The 27,536-nt window shown below is 41.8% G+C and overlaps 1 protein-coding gene across 5 annotated transcripts in view; it reads left to right on the top strand.

The window, feature by feature from the left end:
* Positions 1–27,536, top strand: part of ATL2 (atlastin GTPase 2) — a 127,410-nt gene that overhangs the window by 83,734 nt on the left and 16,140 nt on the right. For all 5 annotated transcript variants that reach the window (XM_040351074.1, XM_040351076.1, XM_040351075.1 and 2 more), the window contains 8 exons: positions 2,453–2,503; positions 9,153–9,209; positions 11,623–11,715; positions 12,498–12,636; positions 15,562–15,689; positions 21,463–21,519; positions 21,591–21,662; positions 26,890–27,321. In XM_040351074.1, the coding sequence (XP_040207008.1) occupies positions 2,453–2,503; positions 9,153–9,209; positions 11,623–11,715; positions 12,498–12,636; positions 15,562–15,689; positions 21,463–21,519; positions 21,591–21,662; positions 26,890–27,321 (1,029 nt within the window). The remainder of the gene's footprint in view (positions 1–2,452; positions 2,504–9,152; positions 9,210–11,622; positions 11,716–12,497; positions 12,637–15,561; positions 15,690–21,462; positions 21,520–21,590; positions 21,663–26,889; positions 27,322–27,536) is intronic.

The following is a 27,536-nucleotide window of genomic DNA, read 5'->3' as shown; positions in this document are numbered from 1 at the left end:
TAATACAACCCACTAACAAGTGTATAAATATACAACATCTATATTCATCAATATGAATGTCAATCCATATAAAAAATGTCTTCACGTAGATCCATGTGAATATCCAACAAATTTAATCGGGTTCCGCCCAAAGTTAAAAAAAATCAGAATTACTCACCCAAAAGTGAAAATCTAAAAAAATGTTAAACAACCCATATGTGTCACATTCAAAAGATGTCAAAGTTCATGTGAATATCAAACATCTCAGTCATGATTTTCAGTTACTCCACCCACACAAACTAAAAACCTAATAAACATTACAATTTCAATTACTCCATGCAAAAAAAACTAAGGACATAATAAACATTCCATTTGAGAGTCCCATACATATAGGCCCGGATTCACATACATCGGCGCATATTTATGCCGCCGTAGCGTATCTCTTTTACGCTACGCCGGCGCAGCTCACAGAGGCAAGCACTGGATTCGCAAATCACTTGCTCCCACTCGCTGTTAAAGATACGCTGGGTTTCCTCGGCGTAAGCCAGCGTAGGTGGAAGTGGGCGTGAGCCATGCTAATGAGGCGTGACCCCACGCAAATGATGGGCCAAGCGCTATAGAAGTACTTAAAATGAACGGCGCATGCGCCGTCCCGTGGGCGCGTCCCAGTGCGCATGTTTAGAATCACGTCGGAACTACTCCCTAAGATACGTCGAATCACTGCCTATGACGTGAACGTAACCTATGCCTAGTCATATTCACGTACAACGTAAACGACAAAAGATACAACGGCTTGTGTTCCCTGGTCTATACCTTTTGCATGAGTTGCGCCTCCTATATGGGGAATAACTTTACGCCGGACGTACGACTTAGGCAAACCGCGTATATTATGCGCCGGGCGCAACTAGGTTTGTGAATCGGCGTATCTCCCTAATTTGCATATGTGCATAGAAAATCAATGGGAGCGGAAAATGCGCCCAGCGTAAATATGCGCCCACGATACGACAGCGAAGCTAAGTTACGTCGGTCGTAGGAAGCCTATTTTTAGGCGTATCTCAGATTGTGGGCACGGCGCACAGATACGACGGCGCATAGATAGACGATCTCGAGATACGTCGGCGTAAGTGCTTTGTGAATCCGGGCCATAGTGTCCAATTGAGAAAATGCTTCAAGTTTTTAAGGTTGAATGGATTTTTTATTAACTATTTTTCAGGTAAAACAATAGGGGGTACAGAATAAAGAAAAGGGGGTGGGGGGGGTAGTGCTGGACATACACCATTATGTTAACGTTGCATAGTTGGGTCCTATAAATGCAATCATCATTACATGAGGGCTGCAGTCAATATCTCAAGCAAATGGCGTATCCAGTCAATTGGATACAAAAAAAGAAAACGGATAAATGATGTATAACCTAGGATTAGCAGGGGGGGGGGGGGGGGGTATAGATATGCAGTTAGTATGAAAGTTATCGCTCATACTCGGTTCAGCTGAGGTTGGATGCTTAGAGGGCCGGTCACCTGGGTGTGGTCATCCATTCTTCTGGACCACTTACCCCAGTGGTAAGGGCTTAATGGGGCTTAAGGGCTTAATGGTACATTTTCTTCCATCATGGGTTAGTGAAGGATACCAGGTCCAGGCAAATCAGAAAACGATCCTTTCCACCAAAAATCTAAAGCATTTGTGGCTTTGCCTCCTCAAACGATACCATATAATTTAGAAAAATAGCTTTCTATAAATACCATCCTTTTAATAAAACTTGTATTAAAAAAAAGAACTATAAGCTTCAATATAAAGCAATGGCAATATCTCTTCTTCTACAATAAAATACATTTACCTGCTTGTTCGCAATCTTCCCCAAAATATAAACGGAGCTGCGCATCTCCGTTTACGTTTTCAGCATAGTGCCAGTGTGCCGAAATGAATGACTCCTTCACATGTGAGGGAGTGACGCCATCCTGTGCCTGCCAATCAAGGTGGCCAAAGACCAGCACCAGGGAGAAGCCAGGAGAAGATGCTGACGAGGGATCTTTCAGGCATCAGACCAGAAGTAAGTATTTGTGCCTTTTAGTTCCACTTTAAGACAACAGTGATAACAGGTCACTTATAAACCCATTTCAGGCTTGCACATGTATTTAATATACTAAAAGACCTTTGGGGTCCAAAAAAAGTGCCAATTTCTTAACCTAGACTAAAACAGAAAAAAAATATTGTCATGAGAAAAAAAAAACCTGGTTGGGTGATTTGAAGAGTCATGTGTTTTTCTGACAATTCTGGTCATTGTGATAGGAAAAGTGGACCATATTTATAATTTAGGTTTATTTAGGAGCTCTAAGTTTTAAGGTCTTTAGAATTCTTCGATTGGGCATACTGCTACAATTTGGGTTGTTGCTGTACAATTATATATTAATTTTAAAATAACTTTTTTTTTCTGCTGATGACAATGGAGCGCTATAATGCATTGTGTTTCTTACAGGTATATAATTTGTCGCAGAACGTTCAAGAAGATGATCTGCAGCATTTACAGGTATATATTTTGAGAGGACTGTAAGATGGGAAACCTCAATTTGTTTTTTATTAGAACTTGTTCACACTATAGTGCACATGCATTGTTAACATTTATTTTGAAAGGGTTCTCAACAAAAAAATGTGAAAGAGCAATAACTTTCGTTTTTATGCTTTTTCGGTCTTCATGTTTGTTCCTACATATAATATGCAATAGTCTATGTATAAGGGGAGTCCATAATAATGCAAAATATATCCTGTTAAAAAGGAAAAAAATGTACCTTATCGCACCATACAGGACAGGAGAATTTGTGGACCCTGGGTTATAGGCTTGTATCTTCAGGGTATAGAGATCGGAGAATTGGCCCTGAATCAAAACTCCAAAAAATGGGGGGGGGGGGTTACGGGCAGTTGGACTATCACGGTACAGATAAACAAATAAAGTAAGGTATAAATGCACATATGTAAAAAGAATAGCTTAATTTTATTAATAAAAAATTAATAAGACAATACATTTATATATAATTAAAAACATTTGGTGGCAGACCATACGTATCACCAATAGACAAATCCCTGGGTAGGGGAAAAGTCCCAAATGGGACATGGGTCGTGGAGGGCATCTCGACTAGTTTCGCAGTGTGAACCGCTTCGTCAGGAGAATGTCTAAAGCCCCTAATAGACCCGGGACACTGATGGTACCACAAATGAGGGGTCCCCAGCGGCGGACATGGGGGGACGTGCCATGGATGGACTAACTGCAATGTGGGAGTGCAGTGTAAGGAGGTCAGACCCAGGGAGTGATATCAATAATGGATAGATGACATAATTGAAGGGGCGCTGTGGGATAAACAACGAGTTGCAGAGTATGGGTAATACACCGCAACAAGACCAAGCTTAGTGTACTGGGTGATGGTGATCCCTGGGCCCAAGATCCAAAATTGGGCTATTCTTTTTACATATGTGCATTTATACCTTACTTTATTTGTTTATCTGTACCGTGATCGTCCAACTGCCCGTAAACCCCCCCCATTTTTTGGAGTTTTGATTTGGGGACCAATACTCCGATCTCTATATACTAAATCTCCTGGATGATGGTACGACCAATTCTATTATTGTTAGTCATTTATTTGCAAAGAGGCATTTTTTCACATTGTATCTTCAGGGGTTGGGACACTAACTCGCTTTAGAGGACATGGCCATTGGGAGCCTCTCCTATAATCCCTTCCCTACTCTGATTCCTCGTTTTTTTGCTAGTGTCCTAAAATTATGGACCCTCCTCTTTACAGAAAAATCACTCTTGGCTTAAAGAGTAACTCCACTTATGTTGAGGTTGGGGGGTCCCCTCTGGGTTGCCGTCCCTTCCTCTCTGGGTGATCTATGCACATTGCAAGGATTTTAACAATCTTTGAGTCCTTCCTGTTTCTTTTCTTAAGAAAAAGCTCTTTGGAATACCGATTCCTGAATGGGAGTGTCTGTTCAGTAAAATTATCTGATACACTTTCAGCATTCTCTTGAGGAAAGTTGCCAAGTCTGTATCCCCTTAAAGTTGTCTCTCCCAGTAGTAGACCCTGCTGTCTCAGCCTTAAATATCTCATTGTACCAATTGAAGATATTTCTTCATTCAAAGATCCTGCAGATAGGAAGATTGAGACCCTTGTAAAGGCCTTTTATACTTGCAGGGACTGCTCTGCAACCAGTTATTGCAATTTGTCTGTCAAACTGCAGTTAACTGTACAAGGACAATATACAACCAACACGATCCTGTATTCCAGGACTAAGCAGAAATTCCCTATATAAATAAATAGGCTCTAATTAATAAAAAAAAACGTCTCTAATTAAAATGTTACATGCACAGAATTTTGTGGCTCAAAGCCTGGTAAGCTGTAGCTCCTTCACAGGTATGCCCATAGAAGAACATCTGTTTGGGAGGCACGTGTTCCTTAACCACTTCAGCCCCGGAAGGATTTACCCACTTCCTGACCAGGCCATTTTTTGCGATTCCCGCACTGCGTCGCTTTAACTGACAATTGCGTGGTTGTGCGACGCTGTACCCAAACAAAATTGATGTCCTCTCTTTTTTTTTTTTTTTTTTTTTTTGGATCATTGACATTTATACAGCAATCAATGCTAAAAATAGCCACTGATTACTGTATAAATGTCTCAGGCAGGAAAGGGGTTAACACTAGGGGGTGATCAAGGGGTAACGTGTTCCCTAGGGAGGTGTTTCTACTGCCTGGGAGTAGAGAGAGATCACTGTTCCTGATCACTAGGAACAGCAGATCTCTCTATACTTCCAATGAATGGTCACCCTCACTACTAATTATTCGAAATGTCTGTTCCAGTTTGCCTTTCTTGGAGTCCCAGATATGTGATTTCAAAGGGGTACAACATTTCAACATTCTACCCCCTTTACTGCATTCTTCTCCCAAATCAACAGAATGTCCTGAACCATCTCTTGTCCCCCCCCCCCCCCCCGGGAGTAGTTGGGCCAGTACTTCACAGGACAGGGCCAAAGGATTCTATTCAAAGCTGTTCATGGTACCAAAGCCCAGCAGGGGTTTTTGTCCCATCATGGACCTAAAATCACTCGGCAAATATTTCCAAATTCCATGGAATCTGCAAGGTAAGCTGTTGCCTCTCAGAGACGAGGGTAATACTTGTCATCTGTGGACGTCCAAGATACCTATCTGCGTATTCTTATTTTTCCACTTTCTTTCTATACTTTACAGTAGGAGACAATCCCGTCCAGTTTGTCACACTGTCACTTGGTCTAGCCTCTGCTCTCAGATTATTCACAAAGGTTCTTGGATTTCTTCTTGCCCTTCTAAAGGCTCAAGTCATCCAGGTCACAGGAAATCAAGAAGCACCTTTTTCAACCAGGGTGCCTTGAGGTTTCTTGGAAAAGTACTTAAAAATTCCCCCAAACAAGACAGCAGGTGATACATGTCTGCCTTTTAGTTACACAAAACCACAGGTTTTCATTGTGTACCATTACAATCTCCCAGCCACTGGCAATCTAATGATGTCATTGGTTGATAACATACGGTGCCTGCACAGCACCTCGTTTGCCCATCTCTGTCAGCACTGGGGTGTGAGGATGAGAAGCTGAAGGAGAAGAGAAACATTGGAATACTAGCCAGTATCCGTGTGCAAAGATGTATTTGCATGCTTTGCAGTATAAATCGCCTTTAACATTGGGTGTCCTATGTGTGTGGATGTCGCTGCGTTATGCAAAAACTTTTAGTTTTATTTTTTTTACATTTTCAAATTGGGTGTCTGGATTTTGTCCATAATTTTAAAGGATGCCTTGAGTGCAAAAATGACCAGTGTTTCTCAAACTTTTTTCAGCCAAGGCACCCTTTACAATTCTACACAACCTCGAGACACCCTGGGCCAGATTCATAAAGGATCACGGCGGTGTAACGTATCGTCTTTACGTTACACCGCCGCAAGTTTTCAGCGCAAGTGCTTGATTCACCAAGCACTTGCGTGTAAACTTACAGCGGTGTAATGTAAAGCCGTCCGGCGCAAGCCCGTCTAATTCAAATCGGGCGTGTACCATTTAAATTAGGCGCGCTCCCGCGCCGAACGTTCTGCGCATGCTCCGTTAGGAAATTTCCCGACGTGTTTTGTGCGAAATTACGGCGCCCCGACGTATTGTTTGAACGGCGACGTGCGTAACGTATTCCTGGACGTCATAGGAAAAAAATAATAATTTGAAATTCGACGCGGGAACGACGGCCATACTTTAACATGGCTGGTCTAAAGTTAAGCCATGAAAAAGCAGGCTTAACTTTGCGATGGGGAAAAAACGACTTGCGATGACGTAACGCACGCGAGTACCTTCGTGGATCGCCGTAAAAGCTAATTTGCATACCTGACGCTGGAAAACGACGCAAACTCCACCCAGCGGCGGCCGAAGTATTTCAGCCTAAGATCCGAAGGCGTACGAAGCCGTAAGCCTGTCGGATCTTAGCCAAATGCCGTCGTATCTTATTTGTGAATCACAAATTAAGATACGATGCGACAAATTTGAAAATACGCCGAAGTATCAGTAGATACTCCGGCGTATTTCTTCTGTGAATCTGGCCCCTTATTTTGAAATTTAAAAAACTTAACAAATAGATTTATATGCAGCGGCATCGGCAAAAGTAGGACACCCAACATATTAGGGGTGATTTATTTTTTACAAAGCAAATTTTTAACACTGGTACTGTATTCCAGCCATTCCCTTTGCCCTTTTTTTCTTCTTTTTTTTTATCCCTCATTCAGCTAATATGACCCCAGTGCTGTTGAAGAGGGGCAAAGGAGGACAACCTCATGTGCCCGATGTCCTTATCATCCTACTACATCATTGGTTGTTAGAGTGAAAACAGCTGGCCTGCAAGGTGCCCAGGGTTATAATGTTGCACAGTTAAAACCTGTAGCTTTGAGTAACCAAATAAAGAGGTTTGATTCACCTACTGGCTTGTTGACAATTTTTGGTAAATTTAAAGCAATTTTTAGGCATTTTGCCAAGGCACCCCTGAATGTCTCTAAAGGCATCCCAGGGTGCCATGGCACCCTGGTTGTAAAAGGCTGCTCTAAACAACCACCTGCTGAAGGACTCCTCTCCCTTTCAGCTATCTACAATCATTCGCCGGACTATTTAGATACTGCAGGCTTTTGGTTAGGTGATCGACTTACAAAAATCCACTCTTCCATCTTCTCCTTGCCTGGAACACTTGGGTTAAACATATCCAAAGCAGAACGCCTTCTTTCCAGAAAAAACCCTGCATTTTCTCAGAGCTTATGCTTGGCATATGAGGTTAAATACTGTAGATGCTCCAGCGTAGATGGGTTAAGAGAAGGAGCATGCCAAAGTCTTGTTGGTATGCTCCTTTTAACCCATTCGTGTTCCTGTCCAGTTAAGAGAATTTCCTAGTTTGATGGATCTCCAGCCCACCTTTTAACAGTGGGGGGAAGTCTGTCCTTCCATATTACTGGAATGTAAGAATGACAGATGCTAGTCTTTCAGGCTGGGTAGGGGTTTTCAGTCCCTCACTGTTCAGGAAACATGTTCATTGGTGGAAGCCCAGCTCCCTATCAACGTACTAGAGCTCAGAACAGTAAGGATGGCTATGCAGCACTGGGCTATCTTTCCTCAGACACTCAATCAGGGTGCAGTAAGGCCTTGCCTTGGCTTTGCCTTCCATCGACCACTAAGGGGGCACTAGGAGTCATTCAGGCTTGGACGCAAGCCAGATCATCTCCTGGATGAAGAAACACTGTCCAGTCATCTCTGCTGTCATTGCCTAGACCAAGTGAAATGGGCCCTTCACCTCAACATCGTCAACTTTTTATATCAGAGATGAGGGACCCCGGATGTTGCTATCCTGGCCTCCACATTCAACAACAAGCTACCCCCTCTTAAACTGCTGTCAGATGCCTTGCTAATTTCCTGGTCTCAGTTCAGGCTAATCTAAGCCTTCTCTCCAGTGAAAATTCTACTTTGTATTCAACTTAATAGAGCAGAAAAAGAAACTGGTGATTCTCGTTGAACCAAACTGGCTTAGGGGAACCTGGTACAACAACATACGCAGACCACTGAAAGAATACCCCTGGCCTCTTCCCAACATGACAGACCTAATGTCTTAGAGCCCTATTTCACTCTGCTTTTCGATAATGAGCTTTAACGACCTGGCTGTTGAGACCCCTGTGATGGAACCTCTTGGCGCCCCAATCAGGTGCTTTCTTCAGCCAAACCCTGCCTCCTGACCTTCAAACCGTTCCGAGCAGACTGAGCTTAATACCAGCCCTTTTTACCCCAACCATTGTACACAGACCAGATGTGAAGTAAAATCCAAGGACTGTTTATTGAAACTTGGACACAGACTTTATACCCCCCAGGAGGATATTCCCCTCTTGATCATTTTACACTTGCAATACAAACGGCCAACATATACTATAAACATTAGCTTAACCATTCAAAAGGGAAAATATAGGACCGGTCACTTTAGTAAGCTAAAAGCCCATCCAAAAGTATCAAATATACTTTTTTATTGAAAAAAAATATAAAATGATGGTATTTAAAAAAAAAAAACACACCCAAAGTTCACCCATTAAAAAGAACAGTATTTGTTACACATACAGACTCCAAACCACAACTTGGATTCTGGCTCTCTATAAATTATTAAAATCCTCAAGGCTCAGGTAGAAATGGAGGATCTCCTCTAATTCTACCTATTTCTAAGGATTGTTTTAATTTTTAGGGGGCCTTTTATAGAAGGTGTGGTTTGGGGATCTGTATGTGTCGGGAACATTGTTACTTTTTATTGGGTAATGTTTGGGTGTGCAATTTTGGAAATTTAATTTTTCAATATAATGTGTATATTTTTGCTACCTTTTTGGATGGGCATTTAGGTTAATGAGTTGTTACATCTCACATTTTTCCTATATATATATATATATATATATATATAAGTAAGCAATAATATTTAGGATTGCATAACCAAAGCTAGATGTGTTTGTATATGTGTTCTGCATCTAGTGCTACTCGGGGTTAATTGTTAGCTTATTGATTTAAATATTTGATGAGAAGCAAACACTTATACTGTAAAAGCACACATTTTCCTGGCTTCGCCCAGGGAATTTTCCGATTTGGTTTTACAAAACTTACACTGGTTTTCTAGCTTTTTACAGAGTATGGACGCCTTGCGATGGAAGAAATCTACAAAAAACCCTTTCAGGTGAATTTCACAATCCATATCGACCGTTTTTAAAATAGAAGAAGCTGTTTTTGTTTGCTATAGCTGTGCTCAATAGTTTGCATACCATGGCAGAAAATGTAAAAATGTGTTTTGCCTGCTCACTCATGTTTTCTTTCAAAATAGTACATACTTTATATTACTAATTCTCCAAGGGTATGCAAACTTTTGAGCACAACTGTAAGTTAGTATCAGAATATACACTGTTGCTAATACAAGGAGAGCTTTTTGCACTATACAGTATTTTGTGACAGTTGACAGTGTTTTGTTAGCAGAGATCATATGGAGACCAAGTGTATAATTTTTTTATTTTTTTTTGGAAAATGTTATTTGATTCATCATTGCCATATGAATATGGAATAAGCTGGTACTTTGTGTCACACATGTCCATTACAAACGGAAAAATAGCTGAACATTCTGTGACCGTCCAATCAATTATCAGTCATGGTTCCTTATCACTGGAATTATGATGGGTTGGAAAGTGTCTTCAAGCTGATAATGTACTTAATGGAGCAAGTAATTGATTATTAAACTATTTAGGGCTGCAACTAACGATTATTTTCATAATCGATTAGTTGGCCGATTTAGTTGGCCGATTTATTGTTTCGATTAATCAGATAATAGCCTTAAACAAAAACAAATTGGCATTTTTAATTTTTTTTTGGACAATTTGTTGTTGGGCAGATTACAAAACACAAATTGCCGCAAAAACACATTACATGCTTTTCTACAGCTTCTCCATTGAAGTATATTGAACCAAAAAAAAATAGCACCATTTTGCGTTAAGTCCTTGCCCTTTCCAAATACGCAGCAGCTGAAAAAAAATCATGGATGTGAACTTGTCCCATAGGAAAACATGTAAATGAACTGTAGTGTGTTTCTGCAAAAAACACAGAGGTGTGACCCCGGCCTGAGATGTTTAGTAACATAATGGGATTAAAAAAACAAAAATAAGTACAAAAAGAGCAAATAATCGCTACTGTAAGGGGTTATTTTTTTTACTGTGGGACAGTGAAAGTAATATTTACAGTAGCGATTTGTTTTTTTGTAATATAAAGGGCTAATTTTTGTTTTTTTAACCCCATTATGTTACTGGCCAATTAATCGATTATGAAAATTGTAATCGATTTAATTTCATAATCGTTTCGTTGACGATTAATCTGCCTTAAAACTATTGCTTTTTGATGACCTTTCCTAACTAATGATTTAATATTATACCGAAGTGAAAAATTGTAGGCAAATTTATAAAAGTTCTCCAGGTCTGTATAAAAGGTCTCTGTATAGATGGTGGCAGAAATATTAATTACATGTGCTTGATGTCCTCTTCTGTAAACTCTGATGGCCAGCATGTGTCTGTTTCTAGCGCTCCACTCTGCACACAGCAAGTCCGTGAAATGCCCCTTAATTTCTGTACAGTCAACAATTATTCCTGGCTGCCTGCAAATTGGTGTGCTGCGAACAGAAGGATCCTGCTCTGATTTTATAGATCTAAAGATCTGTGTCAGAGGAACAGAAGTAACTTCAATGTACATGATTGCCATAGGTGTGCGCAGCCTATTGCATTAGGGTGCGCACCCCAAAGCTTAAACGCACATTACCGATAACTCACAACGTTCATTCAGAAAGGGAAGGGGCCTGTAAATTACATATTTACTGGCGCCTTCCCCCACCCATCGTAAAACCTCTCTGCAGCAACATCAAGTGGGGGAGAAGAGGAGGGAAGACGGCAGTGCTGTGGGAGGAAGGGCAGTAAGGGGGAATCTGTGCTTCACAGGGTGATTAGGGTGTGCCTTGGCACACCTGGCACACCCACCCTGTGCACACGCCTATGATTGCACTACCATGCCCTGATCTATACATCTTTATGACATGGAGCTTAAAGTGGTACATGGTTGTCAAGTATAAAGTATAGGCATGTCAAATTGCATTTATATACTTGCAGCAGCTTTTGGTGGCCCTGCTTCAGCCAAATACTGAGGAGTTCCAATTGGCCAAAGTTACAATACTGCTTTTTTTTTTTTTTTTTTTTTATGTGCTTTATTTACCAATCGCTGTGATAGGATGCCTCACTTGGTCAGTATGAACCTCCGCTTTGGCTGACCCTGAATAGCATGACAGTTGGGCAATGTAGAGGGATGAAAGCGACTTTAGTTATGGGCAGGCATTTCTAGTTGGGCATTTAATGCATTTTGTGATGATTGTTTTAGCACTTTAACTGTATCTAACTTTTTGAATTATTGATTTACTAATCCGAGCAAACCTGGGTAACTAGATAATTTGTTGCCATTTCATAGGTATACTAGATAAAGCTGTGTCGGTGTGTATTTTTCTTCTTTTTTTTTTTTTTTTTTCTTACCGTATAGATTTATTCGTAATCTATATATTGTCATTTCAGACCCTCATGTTTTTGATCAGAGATTGGAGTTATCCTTATGAACATCAATATGGCTTAGAAGGTGGAAACCTCTTTCTAGAAAAGCGATTGCAGGTAACCAATGGAGAACAAATTGTCAGCTTACTCGGCTTCATAGTCGTGGTTCTTGCAGTTCTATCCAACCCCTACTATTCTCAGTGACAGCATCTCCGTGAATCCCAGCCAAGTTATACGCCAGAGCTCTTCTGCTGTTTGTTCTTCTGTCGCAGCTACCCTTAAAATACTTGGTGTCGGAGTTTAAAGGCGTGCTGTCACCCCTCTGCCATGTAACATTGCTCAGATTTAGCAGTTGAGCAGTGAATTAAGGGTGGTGTCTTTTTACAGATATGATTAATTTGGGCACGATAACGGTGTTTCTTTAATGCCTGCTCTAGGCTTGGTGCAGCTGGTGGCACACTTGAGCGCTGTCACATTCCAAGAAGTGTAAAGCCACCGATAAGCAGAATCTGCCAATTAGTGTCTGTACCCGTGACGTGAGCAGCGTCTACCGCTTCTGGCCTGCTTGCAATGTGCCTATGGCTGGGTGTTCAATAAGAATATAAAAGCTTGTAATTGTTCAATAGGTTTGCACAGCAGTGGAGCGTTATTGAAATACTACATCCTGCTGAGTGTTGGGCATGCTTTACCCTTTCACTGCCCTAATAGTTTTTGTGTATTGTACACACATGGCAATATGAGTGTTTTAGGCCCGAAGATGGATTAAAACCCCAAGCCTTTACAGCAGGCTTGTGAGTCTAGGAGAAGCAGAGATCAGGCTTGGTGTGGTATGGGCAAAGACATAAGATTACTTTTAACAGAAAATGAAATGATAATCTGTATTTCACAATGATCAACAGGTGAAACAGAACCAGCATGAAGAGCTGCAAAATGTCAGGAAACACATACACTCTTGCTTTACGAACATCAGCTGTTTCCTCTTGCCTCATCCTGGTCTTAAAGTTGCAACCAACCCCTATTTTGATGGCAAATTAATAGGTGAGTGTTTTATGTCATTCTGTAGAGAAAACCTCTTCCCCATGTATAGGGACAGTGAGCTGCTGGCAGTTGAATCTCTCCTACCCCTATCAAGTCCCAAGTTTGTTTCTAGGGTTTCTTTGCCTACATCTTACTAGTCCCTTGTCATTTTCCGTCTGACAGGCATAATCTTCATTTGCACATTACTAGAATGTTCAAGCCCAGTTCAAGCAAAACCTGTTTTTAGTTTTGAATAGTACTGTTAAGCTTTTATTGCGCTCTGTGACCTCTGTTTGGGAGATAAGTATTCCATTTGCACATGGTAGCCCACAGCTACTGGAATTCTAAATGAGATCAACTTCTACATTACAACTTTCTCTAATACAGCTATTGATGCCCCCCTCCCCCCTTTCAGTGCCACATTTGGCACCTTTCGGGGGGGACCTGTTTTTTGATAGGTCCCCTTCGCCACTTTCAAAATGGGGCCGCGGCCTGATCTCCCAGAAGTTCGGCACCCCTTCTCTTCCACCCGCTGCCAGGACCAATTAGAAAGAGTAGCACGCTTTGCATGCGCAGTAAGGAACCAGCTTGAAGCCAAAAGACTTCACTGCCGGGTTCCCTTACAAGCAATGGCGGCAGTAGCAGTACCCGGGAGTCGATCCGAAGGCTGGCCGGGGTGCTGACATTGCGGGCTCCCTGAATTTTTTTCACCCAGGCTGGACCTCCTCTTTAAGGCAGTGGTGCTCAACCTTTTGAAGAGAGTGGGCCATTTAAGTGATTTGGTAACCGGGGGTGGGTCACAATGAAATAAAAAGTTCAGAATTATAAAATGTTTTTGTTTAGAACAGCATAATAAAGATTATAAACCACAATCGGGATCATCATCCTCTGTGGGTAAAGTGGCCGTTGGATGATTACCCACTGTTTAATCACAAAAAGAAAAAGTAGATGACACTAGTGTGAACACTGACGTTGTTTACATTTTACTAGGACTCTGTCTATTTTAGCGGTTGAAGGAGGAAAATGGAAGGTAACAGTTCCGTGCCGCTACTCCTGTCCAAGTGTAAAACAAAATGTGACAGGAAGGCTGCACAGGCCCCCTGGAGCATAGGAGCGGGGTCACAATTGCAACCCCTGACACTAACCAGTGGTTGAGAGTGTGTAGTAAAAACGCACCTCAACTATGAGATTTTACCGCACCCCCAACTGCAAATGTAAACCAGTCTTTACTGTCCTGAGCCCCCTTTAATTCTCCGTACACATGATCGGTTTTCCCGTTAGAAAAAGTCAGATGAGAGCCTTTGGTCGGGAATCCCGACCGTGTGTATGCTCCATCAGACTTTGGAAAAAACATCCGTTTTTTTTCCCGAAGAGAAAAACGCTTGTGTATGGGGCGCATTAGGCTGCTTTCACAACATATATATTATCCCGGTATGGGATGGGGCATGGGACTGTACGAATGCATTTGGGTAGTTCTGAGACCACAGGAACCGTACACCAGAAACAGTTTTAGCGATAAATATATTTTAATCTTACATATTATATACATACAAAAATAGAATAAAATCACATATTGTATTTAGTTTCACCAATAGTTGATTGTTGAGATATTATATACAGTAGACTGTCAACACGTTTCGCCCATTCGGGCTTCCTCAGGGACGTATGTTTATGTATATATAAAGGATCTCAATCTGGAGTAAGAAATACAGATGGTGAACATATCTTGACTATTATATATAAATATTTACAAAACAAATTCATGTTGTTACTAAGGCGTTTGAAGTTTTACATGTGTATCTGATTTATTACAATAATAAAGACAACATATTAGCGATCAATCGCCGTTTTTTTTTTTGTTCCATGGTGGCACCCCTGTTCATGCAGGGAATTACAAACTTGTGTAAATAATTACCTCCTTGGTGATTCATCTCACTGGCCACAGAGAGGTGGGCACTATACAGCCCCAAAGGGTAAGCAGACGGATCAAGGACAGAAAGTACGTGGTGCTAATCAATCCTATTGGGAATATAAGGATATTGGGTTAATTGTCTACCATTTGGGGCTGTATAGTGCCCACCCTCTCTGTGGCCAGTGAGATGAATCACCAAGGAGGTAATTATTTACACAAGTTTGTAATTCCCTGCATGAACAGGGGTGCCACCATGGAACAATTAAAAAACGGCGATTGATCGCTAATATGTTGTCTTTATTATTGTAATAAATCAGATACACATGTAAAACTTCAAACGCCTTAGTAACAACATGAATTTGTTTTGTAAATATTTATATATAATAGTCAAGATATGTTCACCATCTGTATTTCTTACTCCAGATTGAGATCCTTTATATATACATAAACATACGTCCCTGAGGAAGCCCGAATGGGCGAAACGTGTTGGACAGTCTACTGTATATAATATCTCAACAATCAACTATTGGTGAAACTAAATACAATATGTGATTTTATTCTATTTTTGTATGTATATAATATGTAAGATTAAAATATATTTTTTATCTGTAAAACTGTTTCTGGTGTACGGTTCCTGTGGTCTCAGAACTACCCAAATGCATTCGTACAGTCCCATGCCCCATCCCATACCGGGATAATATATATATTCTTACCTTCAGGGACGGTAATGCTTTTGGCTACCCATTATAATATATTTTTTGTGCACACTCTATGCTTTATCAAATTTTCTGCTTTCACAACATATACACAGAAATAGCCATCTGAAATCAGTTCTCACTTTTTTTTTTTTTAAACAAGAGACCAGTTCTCACCTTTACTCCACTCCATCAAACCCGGAATTTAAATAATATGAATGGATTATGTAGCTTTTGTAGAGTCCAGCCCAGTTTGTTCCTCCTGTTGCAGCCATTATTTGCACATGTTCATGTAATCCATTTACATGTTTCTGAAATCCCGTCATTCTCTTATTTTAGATATAGATGATGAGTTCAAAAAAGAGCTTCAAAATCTAGTTCCTTTACTACTTGCTCCTGAGAACTTGGTCGAAAAAGAAATTAGTGGTAACAAGGTTACTTGTCGAGATCTCTTAGAATATTTTAAGGTAAGTTCACCTGACTGGTAATGCAACATGCCTTTATTGGGTAGAGAACAGTGATGTATAAAAACCATCTATGCAAAGCATTGCATTACTTTGTATCCAAGCATAAGAAGTACAAGAAGAGATGGTGAGCACCACATTGCTATAAGAGTAACAAAAAACATCATGCCTTTTATCATGGTCTGGGTCTTGTAGAGATAGTGGATAGACCTTGTTGTTTATGGAAAAAAATGCTGCAATAGAAATAAGGATTAATATTCATATGACATATTTTAGGATACGCATGTCAATATTTTAATGCAAATAACTATGGTACAAAATACAGTTTTTTTTTTGTTTTTTTTTTTTGGGGGGGGGGGGCTGGGGGGTTGTTTGTTTTTTTAATTCCACAGAATAAAAATCAAATTGATATTTGATGTGTCCACCTTTTGCCTTCCAAACGGCATTAATTCTTCTAGGTACACTTGCACGCAGTTTTTGAAGGAATTTGGTAGGTAGGTTGTTCCAACCATCTTGGAGAACCAAGTACAGATCTTCTGTGGATGTAGGCTCCCTCAAATCCTTTTGTCTTATCAGGTAATCCCAGACTGCCTTGATGTTGAGATCAGGGCTCTGTGGGGGCCAAACCATCACATCCATGAATCCTTGTTCATGAATCCTTATTTACGCTGAAAACGGTTCTTAACCTCTTCTTGCCAGCTGGCACGCATATATGTGGCCTCTTAACGAGTGGGCTTTAACGCAACCGTTTACTGTGCTGAGTGCGCTCCTAACATGGTAACTAAACTGTCAAGGTATGCTCCTGATGCATACTTGCGATTGGGGGCTTTTGTTTGTGACCGCTGTGACAGTCCTTCACAGTGGTCACATGATCGGGAATGCCTGCCTCTGCCTCACAGCAATTTGATCCACTAAAGAGCCGTCATGGTGGGAAGAAGTTAATGACATTGGCTGTATGTTTGGGGTTGTCCTGATGCAGAATAAATTTGAGGCCAGTCACACGCCTCCCCGATGGTACGGCATGATGGATACGTTTCTGCCTGTATTTCTTGGGCAATTATAAGGAGAGCATGGACTTGTACAACACCTCTCATGCCACCACTAGGCCTGTATATTGACATGCAGCGCTGTGCAGAGTGCCCACCACTGTGGGACTTCAGATCGCAGCAGTGCTGTGTTTGTGTGGAGCCACAATCGCAGTATTAAAGGGGCCACACAACATTTCCTTGTTGGGGCAGTGGGGCACTTGGAATTAGAAAGGAACAAATATGTGAGGAAACCAAGGCACTGGTGTTTGAAAACAAAACATAACTATGAACCGAAAAAGATACAGGACTTTTTAGGTGCTCACAACTTTAGGAACAGAAAAAAGTCACTACAATGTTAAAAATTTCATATTTTACTAGATTTTACTGTCATATTCCCATCCAAGGAGCTAAAACGTGTGTTAAAGCCACATAAGGAGATCGTATTGTAAAGCCGGTTCTTTGTGACAAGGGAGTTATCCTCATCTGCTAGCTCAGAGATACAGTAGCAGCTTTCTGGAATACTTGCTGGCTTGGCCTGCCTTCATCTCAAGTGGAATTGTTTCCCCCCCCTACTCCCTCCATGTTAACAAAGGAGGAACCAGTGGAGTACTAGGTAGATAATGAGATGTTTCCCTTAGAAGGTGACCCAGAACAATTCTCTTCCAAGGGTTTATATCGGGCCCCAAAACTCAGCATTGGTGAGTTTTCTCACAGACGTACGGACCAGTTAAAGTTGCCACATGCCGAATTCTTTGTTCCAGAAGTTGCAGGATTTGGATCATGGTAGCCACCACAACATCTCAATCCTTTCCTATACATTCTCATTTTAAGCTGTTTTGCAAGTGAGCTGGGCTCAACCCGACAAGACGTTGGTTCTGCCAAATGAGGTTCGCTTAGCAATTCCCCATGGAAAAGGAGTTGGTTCACTGAGAAAAGTATGCCTTTGGTGGATTTGGCAGTGGAATAGTGTCTTGGATGATTGCATCCAGAAGTGACTGACTGTAGGTACGACTACTCTGTTACCACTTACAAAAAAAGGTTACGCCTACAGTTTGTGAACCCATTGCTCCCTCTACATCTAGAAAGCATTCCTTTTTCCATTCTTAGGCCTTGGGCTCCAAGTTAAAACCTCAGTTCTGTAAGGTGCCATGGACTCTAAAGCCCTCTGATCTGGCAGACAAGTCCTTTTCATTATGAAGTGGCTCCCCCACGCGGCAGGGCGGTGGAATATTAAAGGATTTCACAGAATGGTTGCTTCTGGCTACAAGCTGTAACTAACTTTTAGAGCCTTCCTACTCTGTGCTTCATGCGTTTTTTGTTTCTTTTGAATTCACAAACAAAGATTTGCTCTTCTTTTTTTTTTTTTTTTTTTTTGCAAGCTTTCAATCATCTATCTGATGAGGGATTTATCTGAAGGAGTAATTATTTCTACTCGAACCTTCTCACATTTTAATGCGAATCCCGTATTGGGCCTCAAGAGAGACTCCAGTCTCTATGGGTGCAGAAGCCTCTCTCCAGCAAAGCATTTTCTCCTGGAATCTGTGAATATCATGCATGCTTATCTACACATAGTTACATAGTCAGGTTGAAAAAAGACACAAGTCCATCCAGTTCAACCACAAAAAATAAAAAAACAAAATAAAAAACGCAGTACAATCCTATACACCCAACTCCATACCCACAGTTGATCCAGAGGAAGGCAAAAAACCCCAGCAGAGCATGATCCAATTTGCTACAGCAGGGGAAAAAATTCCTTCCTGATCCCCCGAGAGGCAATCGGATTTACCCTGGATCAACTTTACCTACAAATCTTAGTACTCAGTTATATTCTGTACATTTAGGAAAGAATCCAGGCCTTTCTTAAAGCAATCTACTGAGCTGGCCAGAACCACCTCTGGAGGGAGTCTGTTCCACATTTTCACAGCTCTTACTGTGAAAAAACCTTTCCGTATTTGGAGGTGAAATCTCTTTTCCTCTAGACGTAAAGAGTGCCCCCTTGTCCTCAGTGTTGACCGTAAAGTGAATAACTTAACACCAAGTTCACTGTATGGACCTCTTATATATTTGTACATGTTGATCATATCCCCCCTTTTTCTCCTCTTCTCAAGAGTGAATAAATTTAGTTCCTCTAATCTTTCCTCATAGCTGAGCTCCTCCATTCCTCTTATCAGTTTGGTTGCCCTTCTCTGCACTTTCTCCAGTTCTTTGATATCCTTTTTGAGAACTGGTGCCCAAAACTGAACTGCATATTCCAGATGAGGTCTTACTAATGATTTGTATAGGGGCAAAATTATATCTCTGTCTCTGGAGTCCATACCTCTCTTAATACAAGAAAAGACTTTGCTCGCTTTGGAAACCGCAGCTTGGCATTGCATGCCATTATTAAGCTTATGATCAACTAAAACCCCCAGATCCTTCTCCACTACAGATCCCCCCAGTTGTATTCCCCCTAGTATGTATGATGCATGCATATTCTTAGCCCCCAAGTGCATAACTTTACACCTTCTGATCTTCTGCCTCACAAAAAGTTTTTGCAGTTGCTGTACAGGATCGCCACTGCTCCCATTAGTTTTCAAGGTTCTGACTCTGGTCTTGGAACTCCTGCCTTCCTGGGTGTTTTTGTCATGGGTAACCTGCACAACATACTTCTAAAGGAGCATCTGCTTCGCTTCTGGAAATCAATGTTTCTTATATGGTAAACACTCCTGGAGAGGTTGTGTTTTTTTTTTTTTTTTTTTTTTTTGACTGGGTCTTGACCTATAGTAGTCAGCATTAATCCCAACTCAAAGGTTTGAATATTGTGTCTGACCCTGTATTCCTTTCAAGCAAGTGATCCCCTTCCTGGTCTTGCTCTTTTGGGATAGGCTGCTATTCCTGTAAGGAGTTGTTCCTGTTTCACCTTGACAAGGTGGTTCTCCGCTATCCTTTTACTTGTGACTGTCCTTTGTTCCTTCTCAACCAGGACATGGTTTCCTTTCTTTTTGTCCTGTTCATTCTGTGTGGTTAGTGCTAACGGGTGTACCTGATGTCTAGTACTGAGGTTCCTCTGTTGCCCTCCCCTCATAGTCGGTGCTCTAGGACATCCCTATCGTAATGAAGATGAAGGTACCCTTTGTCATGGGATGTATTTTTTTTTGTTTACCTGTAAAATAATTTTCTTGGAGTACATCACAGGACAAAGGGATCCCATCCATCTGCCTTTTGTAGTTTATGGCTTGCTACAAAACACTGAAGCCTTGCTTAATGGGGAGGGGTTATGCCTAGTTGGGGACTTCCTGGGCCAGATTCACAAAGAGTTACGCCGGCGTATCAGTAGATACGCCGACGTAACTCCGAATCTAAACCCGTCGTATGTTTAAGTGTATTCTCAAACTGAGATGCACTTAAACATGCCTAAGATACGACGGCCTGCGCCGTCGTATCTTAGGGTGCAATATATACGCTGGCCGCTTCCATTGCGGTCGGCGTAGAATATGCAAATGAGTCGTTACGCCGATTCACGAACGTACGCTTGCCCGTCGCAGTAAATTTACGCCGTTTCCGTAAGCAATACGCGGCGTAAAGATAAACATGCCCCCTAGGTGGTGTATCCAATGTTAAGTATGGCCGTCGTTCCCGCGTCGCAATTTTAAAAATTTTACGTCGTCCGTGAATGGTGCTGGACGCCATTTACGTTCACGTCGAAACCAATGACGTCCTTGTGACGTCATTTACCGCAATGCACGTCGGGAAATTTTAGGGACGGCTTAGGCGCGGGAACGCGCCTAATTTAAATGATCCACGCCCCCTACCCGGATCATTTGAATTAGGCGGGCTTGCGCCGGAGGATTTACGTTACACCAAGTGCTTTGTGAATCAAGCACTTGCCCATAAAACTTGCGGCGGCGTAACGTAAATGCGATACGTTACGCCGCCGCAGATCTACGTGAATCTGCCCCACTGTCTTTTTGCCAGTGTCAAGTCATCTAGAATATGGTTATGCTGCCAATTTCAATGGAGATGAAGACACCCCTGTATCCTGCGATATGCTCCCAAAGAAGAAAGATGTCTGTATAATAATAAAAAATAAAATGGTTAGATGAGGGTTTGATCTAGGTTAATGTTTGCGTCAAAGGTTGGGCGCAGAGGTTATGGTCAATATGTTTTGGGTAGGATAAAAACCTTTTAGTGTCAATGTTTTTAGGTTGGATAAGAAAACAAAGTGCGCCGTTTCATCGCACCACTATAGGTACAAACAACAAATGGTATACACCTATATGGTGTCAGGAATAGAAGAATGTATTTGTTTTTTGGGGGGTTTTTTTGTGGTGGGTCATGGTGGTGGCAAGAAAGGTACAGGTAAATTTTATTTTTACTATTTTGGGCCAGTTTTCCTTTTGATGTTAAAGCAAATCGTCATCACCATTTACCACCAAATGAAGGCCCAATTTAGCCTGAAAAACAACATATAATTTACCTGGGAAAATAGTGTTTTCACTTACACTGTGTATACTGCTGCATACATAATGCTAAGAATGTACCGTATTTATCTGCGTATAACATGCACAAGTGTATAACACGCACCCTAACTTTAAGAGGGAAGTTTCAGGAAAAAAACAGCCACAGCCCCTCGCGTATAACACGCAGGCACAGTTTACCCTCTATTTTCAGGGTAAAAAGTGAGTGTTATACGCCAATAAATACAGTAATTCATAAAATCATTTGACATTTCCTGTTCTTATGTTGGCTGATCTTTATCTCTCTTCCAGGCATACATTAAAATCTATCAAGGTGAAGAGCTCCCTCATCCCAAGTCAATGCTTCAGGTATTATTAAACTCTTTTGTTTTTTGGAGATTGTTGTTTGATCTTTGTTAACTGTATTAATTATTTTACAGGCAACGGCAGAAGCGAATAACCTGGCTGCTGTTGCTGGAGCCAAAGACACATATAGCAAACACATGGAGCAGGTGAGATTTTTGTTCTCTAGAAATATACTTTGTTTTTCTTTTACTGGCTTTCAGTACCCCTGCTATAATTTATAGATATAAAATACCGGAGAGGGAATTTTTAAAGGAGAAGTTTGGGGTTTCAAAAAAGCACCCGTGCACACACAAGTGTTTTTTTTTATTTTTATATATATATATATATATATATATGCACCTTTTAGCCCGATGTCAGCTGAAACCAGGTCACAGGAGTTTAGAACGAACTGCATTTCTGTGATCCATAGAAATATAGCCAAATTCTATGGCTATATTTTACCGTTTTTTTTTTTTTTAGGTATGATCAAAGGTAAGATTTTGACCTTGGCTGTCCATTTTCAGAGACCGATTGCTTCACATTTCTTGGTACGTGCCTTGGTGGTTTGTGCAAGGTGTCACACATAAAATTCCATCAGTTAAGACTGTTGACCCTGTGGGACCTCATGAAGAGGTGATACTGCTCTGAAAAAGCTGCTGATCCCTTGAGTGGCTCCCACCCTACTGAGGCCGACAGGTGCTGGCTCTGCACAAAAGCATGGGATTGGAAAGAAATCCTGGACTGCTGCACTTCATTAAACAACGTCTTTATTGGATAAAATCAAATCAAAACATGATCCAAAAACAGTGCCGTCAACAATAGAAAGTGACCACTAGGACAAAAAAAATTGGCTAACATGTGTTTCACATCGTGAGATGCTTACTCATAGCTGAGTGAGTAAGCATCTCACAATGTGAAATATGTTAGTCATTTTTTTGTCCTAGTGTTCACTTTCTATTTTTGACTGCACTGTTTTTGGATCATGTTTTAATATGATTTTATCCAATAAAGACGTTGTTTAACGGAGTGCGTTAGTCCAGGATTTCGTTCCAATCCTGTGGGACCTCAGTTGGGTACTTTCTGTATTGCAGATATCTCCATTTGAACCCATCAAGGATATTCCTTAAGTCCTAATAACGGGGTGTTTTTGTGGTTGCCATTACTTTCGCTCCCAGAGTTTTAAAATTGGCTACTCTTTCCTGTAAGGAACCTGGTGCTCATTGACATGGTTGTTCTACAGCCTCAGCTGTGCCTTTTTTCTTCATTTTATCTCACCCAAGACATTGTGTTGCAGTCTTTCTGTCCTAGCCGTAAATGACAGGGGACAAGGCTCTTCATGCTGTTCTGTTACCTGTAGTGGACTTAGAGCTGCACGATTCTGGGAAAAATGAGAATCGCGATTCTTTTGCTTAGAATGAAGATCACAATTCTCTCACGATTCTCAAAAACTTAACGTAATTTAAATATGCGGGCCAGACTTGCGTATGCGTTCTGCGTGGTACTTTAATTATTTTAGAGAGACAAATATTAATATTTGCCAAAGTGATTTTAAATTAATATTTGCCAGAGAGATTTAAATTAATATTTGCCAGAGAGATTATAGAGAGAGAGAATATAAAACTATTTGCCAGAGAGAATATATAAATTATATACTAGCAGCTTACACTTGCCTGTGTGACATGTACAGGCTTGCCTTGTACTAGCAGGTGCACTGTCCCCTGGGAAGAATACTCCTGCTGCCCATCCACAGCATCGCGGTCTGACGTCAGTTCCTGTATCTCCCGAGTCTTAGCTGACATCAGTTCCGGTATCTCTGAGCCATTTCCGTTTCATGCTGGCTCCGTCGCGGCCGATGATTCCCCTCTGCTCCAACACAGGGACACAGGCAGCCTCACTCCACAGCAGCATCTGGCTTATAATGTGCACTCTGAGAATCGCCAAATCCAGCAGGTGAGATTGTGGGGGCTGGAGAATCGCGATAACGATTCTCCGCGATTAATCATGCAGCTCTAAGTGGATTACTTTAGTTCCTTAGTCTAATTCCCTCTTTGTGCTTGCTGAAGGAAGGGCTATGCAACTTCCAAATATACCATCTCTTGATGGATCCGTCGGCTTATATCTTAAGCATAGAGTCTAGATGGAAAAGTTGCACACGTTTTGGTAATGGCTCATTCTGGTGCCTCCTGGGTCAGGCTTCGGTAGCCAAGTTTTGCAAAGCTGCTGCCTGTCCTTCGGGTCATACTTTCATAAAGCTTTAAAAAGTAGCTGTTCAAGCCGCGCGGACACTACCTGTGGTCATCGGGTTTTTCAGGCTGCTGCTCTAGGTTCTAACCTGCTCTAATTTAGTTGGTTGTGACCTGTTGTGTTGGTCTCCCCTCATATTCAGTGCTTATTGTAATTGAGATGAAGAGACCTTGTGTCCTGGGATGTATGATAAAGTAAATGGGATTTTTGTGTAACTGTTTCTTGGAGTACATCACAGGACACGGGGCCCCACCAATCAGTTTTTGTGCTTTGTTACAAAAGCCTTGCCTAATTGGGAGGGCATTTCATGTCTTTTTTTTTTTTTTTTCCAATGTCTATCGCCTTAAAGCGGGGGTTCACCCGAAAAACAAATTTTTAACATTAGTTTGAGGCTAATTCTGGGAAGCACAATCGGGTGTGTTTTTTAAAAACAAAGCAGTACTTACCGTTTTAGAGAGAGATGTTCTCCTGCCGCTTCCGGGTATGGTCTGCGGGACTGGACGTTCCTATTTGATTGACAGTCTTCCGACTGTCGCATACAGCGCGTCACGAGTTGCCGAAAGTAGCCGAACGTCGGTGTGCAGGCGCCGTATAGAGCCGCACCAACGTTCGGCTTCTTTCGGCAACTCGTGACACGCTGTATGCGACGGTCGGAAGGCTGTCAATCAAATAGGAACGCCCAGTCCCGAAGACCATACCCGGAAGCGGGGGAGAACATCTATCTCTAAAACGGTAAGTACTGCATTGATTTAAAAAAAAAAAAAACACTTGATTGTGCTTCCCAGAATTGGCCTCAATCTAATGTTAAAAAAAAAAAATTCGGGTGATGCCCGCTTTAAGTTGGCACCATAACCTTATTGTAATGAGATGAAGATGTACTCCAAGAAAAGGATTTTACAGATGAACCTAAAATCCCATTTTCCTTAAGCAATAGCAAAGGGTCCTGCTGCTTCTTAACCATTTGGTGTTTTGTTGCAGGCTAGGCGATGTAAACGTACGTTGCAGCTTATTTCATGTTTTTTTGGTGCAAATCTGCACACGTCATGCCGACCTGTGCTGTTCTTGACAAGAACATGAGCTTTTCAGCAGGTTACAGACAATCATGTGGTCTGTATGCCTGCTGATTGGATGTGGTCAATCACAGCAGGGATCTGTTTGTAAACACTCTGGATGGATTTCACCCTGCCATTCAGAATTAAAAGCAAAGGGAGAAACCCAGCCAGATCTGTAAAAGCAACCCACATACACTTGTTTGACACACAGGTAACCCCTCGATTGCCCTCCTGATCACTGCTGTCACCTAGCCAGTGCCATTAGTACAGTGTCTGTGTACAGTATTATCACTGATGACTTTATTAGTGTCACTAGCAGTGTCAGTGTCTATCCCAGTCTGTCAGTTAGCGCCAGATTGTTCACCACACTATCGCAGTGACACCAAGTTGTTGATCACTGCCATTACTAGTATAGTGTCTGTATGTAGGGCTGCTGTTAGAAATCATGGTTCCCCATACAGCCTACCTGACATTCTACCCGTTCTACAGCGACCCCTCTGATTTTTGTTATAGTAATTTTACATTGTGAGATCGCACTGCAACCATGAGCCAAGTGTTTAGCTTGCAGTTGCAGAGCGGCCCCACTGAACTCAACAAGGAGTTGGTACTGCCTTCCACACTCTGCAGCCTAGGCAAAAAATGCCCTGTCTGGCTGTATTTTATTTTTTTTATTTGAATTTGGATGCGCAGCCAGGGATTGCAGTAAATCCGTGGCTCAGCCGCCCATGTGAAAGAGTCCTTAGGCCACATTCACACTTTGCATTTCCAAAATATGTGACGAAGGGCTTGGAAAATGCACGCTTTGCAGTACATTTTATAAATGCACTGCAAACTCGCATAGTGCTTGTGGTGCCAAAAATTGTTATTGGAACCCCAAAAACACTTGGCAGGCTTGCGTTTTGTCATGTGGCAACCTTGCAAAGCTACATGTCTGAAAAGAGCATTCTATGGTGCATTTGTCAAACTTAGGGCAGCCCCATTCACTTGAATAGACTGCCCTAAGTCTGAAAAACAGACTATAAAAAGTGTGAGCAGGAACACGCATTTCTGCTACGCTAAGTGTGAATGGGGTTTCAGGGGTGGCATATAGAAATGGCTGGGCATAAATGGCTGTCAGGTGGAGGGAGAGGTTTATTTACTGGCCCCTCGCTCCAGCACTGCAGTGATAGCCAGTGTCTACCTGCAGTTCTAGGCTGGCTCCTGGCACATTCTCTACCTTTTTCTCTATCCTAAAAAAAAATTCTACAGCTTCCCCCCCCCACACTCACCCCCTTCCAGCAGAAGCACTACAACATTCAGCCATTGCAGGTTACAATGCACACAGAGCACAGTATGGAGGTCAGCAGAGCTTAAGACTCAGGGAGGAACAGGCAGAGAACTTACCTCAGTCTTTCTTCCTTGCAAGAGATAACACTGCTGATCACGGGGAGGACCCGGGGGAGAAATATTTCATGGCAAGGGCAGAAAGAGCCTGCAGCTGTCCCTGCTGCTCCAAAATCTGGTCACAGCCTGAGAACAAAACCAGCACGGGGCAGCTTGCTAAATACAGAAACTGTGAGTAAGTAGCACAGCAGCCAGAGGGAGAAGGCCAGCAGCTCTGCTGGGGGTTCCAGAGGAGTCACAAGGCGATACGGTCAACTCTCCTCTCCTACAGGTGCCCGGGCCCCCTTCTGCACTGATGAGGCTCAGGCCCCCTACAGGAGGGCCGGTTGTACTGCCGTATCAGCAGCCCTGTCTGTATGGATCAGTATCTTGATCAAGATCAAAACTATACTAGTGTCCCTAATGGTATAGTGTCCCCAAAAACGCAGTGTGTTAGCAAGATCAGCCCTTAATATATGTTGGCTTGTGTTTTTCTAATGGTCTTTTTTTCGTTTTATATGATAAACTCAGTGGTGAATAAGCACTACCAATAGAAAGCTTGATTTGTGTAGAATTTAAAAAAAAAAATGTAATTTGCGTACAGTGTTGTATGACCGAGAAATTGCCATTGCACAGTGCTGTAAAGAAAAAGAAAAATGGTCTGGTCATAAGGGGGGCTAAAACCTTCTGGTGTTCAAGAGGTTAAAGAATGTAAATGGTTGTATTTTTCCAATAGGTTTGTGGTGGAGACAAGCCATACATCGCTCCTGCAGACCTAGAGAGGAAGCACTTGGATGCAAAGGATGTGTGTATAAAACAGTTTCGCTCTGTAAAGAAGATGGGTGGAGAGGAGTTTTGTCACCGGTACCAGGAACAACTGGAGGCTGAGCTAGAAGAATCCTATGCAAACTTCATGAAACACAACGATGGCAAAAACATCTTCTATGCTGCTCGCACCCCTGCCACTTTGTTTGCTGTCATGTTTGCCATGTACATTATCTCAGGACTAACTGGTTTTATTGGCCTAAACTCTATAGCAAACATTTGTAACCTGATCATGGGACTAGCACTACTCTCCTTCTGCACCTGGGCTTATGTCAAGTACTCCGGAGAATTTCGGGACCTGGGAACCTTAATAGATCAGATCGCTGAAATTATATGGGAGCAGGTTAGTATCTCCAGCTATCTTTCTAGTTATAGCTGTTCGGTAAATGTTGTTACTCAAATGTTGACTAAAAAGACTTCCTGATTTATTTTTTTTGGGGCTATGGTATAAGGGTGCCTTTGTAGCTCTTATGTAAGAAATGTTTCTTCCGTTGAAGTTTTTTGTTTCTGGTTACTTTGTTGTGTTCATTGTCCACTTGGTAATGTTACATGTTTTAT

The sequence above is a fragment of the Rana temporaria genome, chromosome 4 (genome assembly GCF_905171775.1).
Source record: "Rana temporaria chromosome 4, aRanTem1.1, whole genome shotgun sequence".
Classification (NCBI taxonomy): domain Eukaryota; kingdom Metazoa; phylum Chordata; class Amphibia; order Anura; family Ranidae; genus Rana; species Rana temporaria.
This window is presented reverse-complemented; position numbering and strand designations above follow the sequence as displayed.